The sequence below is a fragment of the Aplysia californica genome, unplaced genomic scaffold (assembly GCF_000002075.1).
Source record: "Aplysia californica isolate F4 #8 unplaced genomic scaffold, AplCal3.0 scaffold00162, whole genome shotgun sequence".
NCBI lineage: Eukaryota > Metazoa > Mollusca > Gastropoda > Aplysiida > Aplysiidae > Aplysia > Aplysia californica.
The window spans coordinates 1,174,939-1,176,797 of NW_004797432.1; the positions used below are offsets into that span (position 1 = coordinate 1,174,939).

Below are 1,859 nucleotides of genomic sequence, written 5' to 3' on the forward strand. Positions count from 1 at the left end.
CCACTCCCCCTCTCCATCCCCATTTCAGATATCGCAACAAGTGAAGGGCCACTTCTTGTTCCTCCTCTTCAACAAAACCTTCCGAGATTTCTCCAGCGACACCCTCCTCACCTACGGCAAATCTCACAACTTCTCAGAAACCACCACTACCACCACCACCACCACCACCACCAACAACAACAACAACAGCACCACTACCACCACCACCGCCACCAAAAAAACCTCCACCTTCTCCGTGTCATTCTACGCCAAACTCCTTCTGCAACATTCCGTGGTCGTGCAAGACTTCGAGTCCAAACTGTTGGCCATAACGGACAACCGCACATGGACCATAAACGTGAATGGAGTGCCGCTTGACCTGTGGTCAAGCTACAACATCCCTCCGGCTGGTCAACTCCTCAAGAATCTGGCTCCACCTAATGACGTCACATACCGCCCTGTAAAAGACGGGGTCTCACCACTCCCTGCATCGCCTAACGTAGAACCGACACATTATTATTATTATCATAATTCTCCTTATTCTCCTAATTCTCGTAATTTTCCCGCAAGGAATCGTTTTGACCTCAGCTTTAACGACGAGACGACTTCTGATGATAATACTGGTGACGATGATGACGAGAAGGAAGGGATGGCGTTTATTCTAGTGAAGAGAGCGCTCCAGTGTCCTCGTTTGACCTTTAACCTGTCAGAGAGTGCAGAGGTCGAGTTGATCGCCGTCAACTCTTCAGCTGACGAGAAAGGCGGGCAGACGACGACGACGTACGAATTACGTCACACCGGAAGTGGGGAGACCTTTTCTCTGCAAGACTTTTACATGAGCGAAGAGCGCGGGGAAACGTCTGTCGTTGTTTATTTATGCGCGGACGCCTTTCTGAAGTACCTCCCCACTGTGAAGACGACGAACAACGTTACGAGTATAGATCTATTCGGCGTAGGCTTAGTCGTAACTTCCTACGTCTGTCTGGGTCTTTCTATTCTAACCCTAAGCCTAACCCTACTCACGTACGGACTCTTCGCCTCGCTGAGAACGCTACCTGGCAAAGCCACTATGGGCTTCTCTAGCACGCTATTGGCTGCTATTATTCTGTTTCTGATTGGAGGCTTCCTCGATGACGTCACAGTTCTCTGCGAAGTAGTAGGCGTGGCCACACACTTCTTCCTCCTATCAGCGTTCACCTGGATGGTCATATGCACCGCCCACATGTACTACGTGTTCACAAAGCTGCTAGAACACAAGGTCGCCGAACACGAAACAAAATCCAGATTCCTTGTCTACGTTCTCATCAGTTTTCTCATCCCTGCCGTCATCGTTTCGTTGACGATAACGTGCAACAGCATCTACCAGGCAAGTAAAGACAACGACGACAACAACAGCACCGATATCAGGAGTGATGGTGACGGTAACCGTTTCGTGACGTGTGACGCCCCGACAGACTGGATCGGCTACGGAGCTGGGATCTGTTATCTGTCTAACAAGCTCAGTCTTCTGTTGGCGGGTGTCCTGCCCATCGTCTTGGCTTGTGTCATCAATTTGGGGGTATTCTTTCGAGCCATGATGGCGCTGCGCAGTATGACGTCACAGCAGAAGTTGGTGAGGAAGGAGGCGACCAACAGCTTATTGATTTACGTCAAGCTTTCTTCTCTCACAGGTTTGGTTTGTTTTTGTCAAATCACTCTGTCGTTCATTCAATCAATCATTCATACATTCATTCATTCATTCATTTTCTCACTCACTCATTCACTCACTCACTCTGTCACTCACTCACTCACTCACCCACTCACCCAGTCTCTCTCTCTCTCTCTCTCTCTCTCTCTCTCTCTCTCCCCCTCTTCCTCTCTCCCTCTTCTCTCTCTCTCTC

General features: G+C 49.5%; 1 protein-coding gene across 1 annotated transcript in view; it reads left to right on the top strand.

Annotated features, from left to right (window-relative positions):
• LOC101853694 (adhesion G-protein coupled receptor G2) overlaps positions 1–1,859 on the top strand; it is a 17,300-nt gene that overhangs the window by 9,144 nt on the left and 6,297 nt on the right. Inside the window, exon 3 of the mRNA XM_035969611.1 lies at positions 29–1,649. Coding sequence (XP_035825504.1) covers positions 29–1,649 — 1,621 coding nt within the window. The remainder of the gene's footprint in view (positions 1–28; positions 1,650–1,859) is intronic.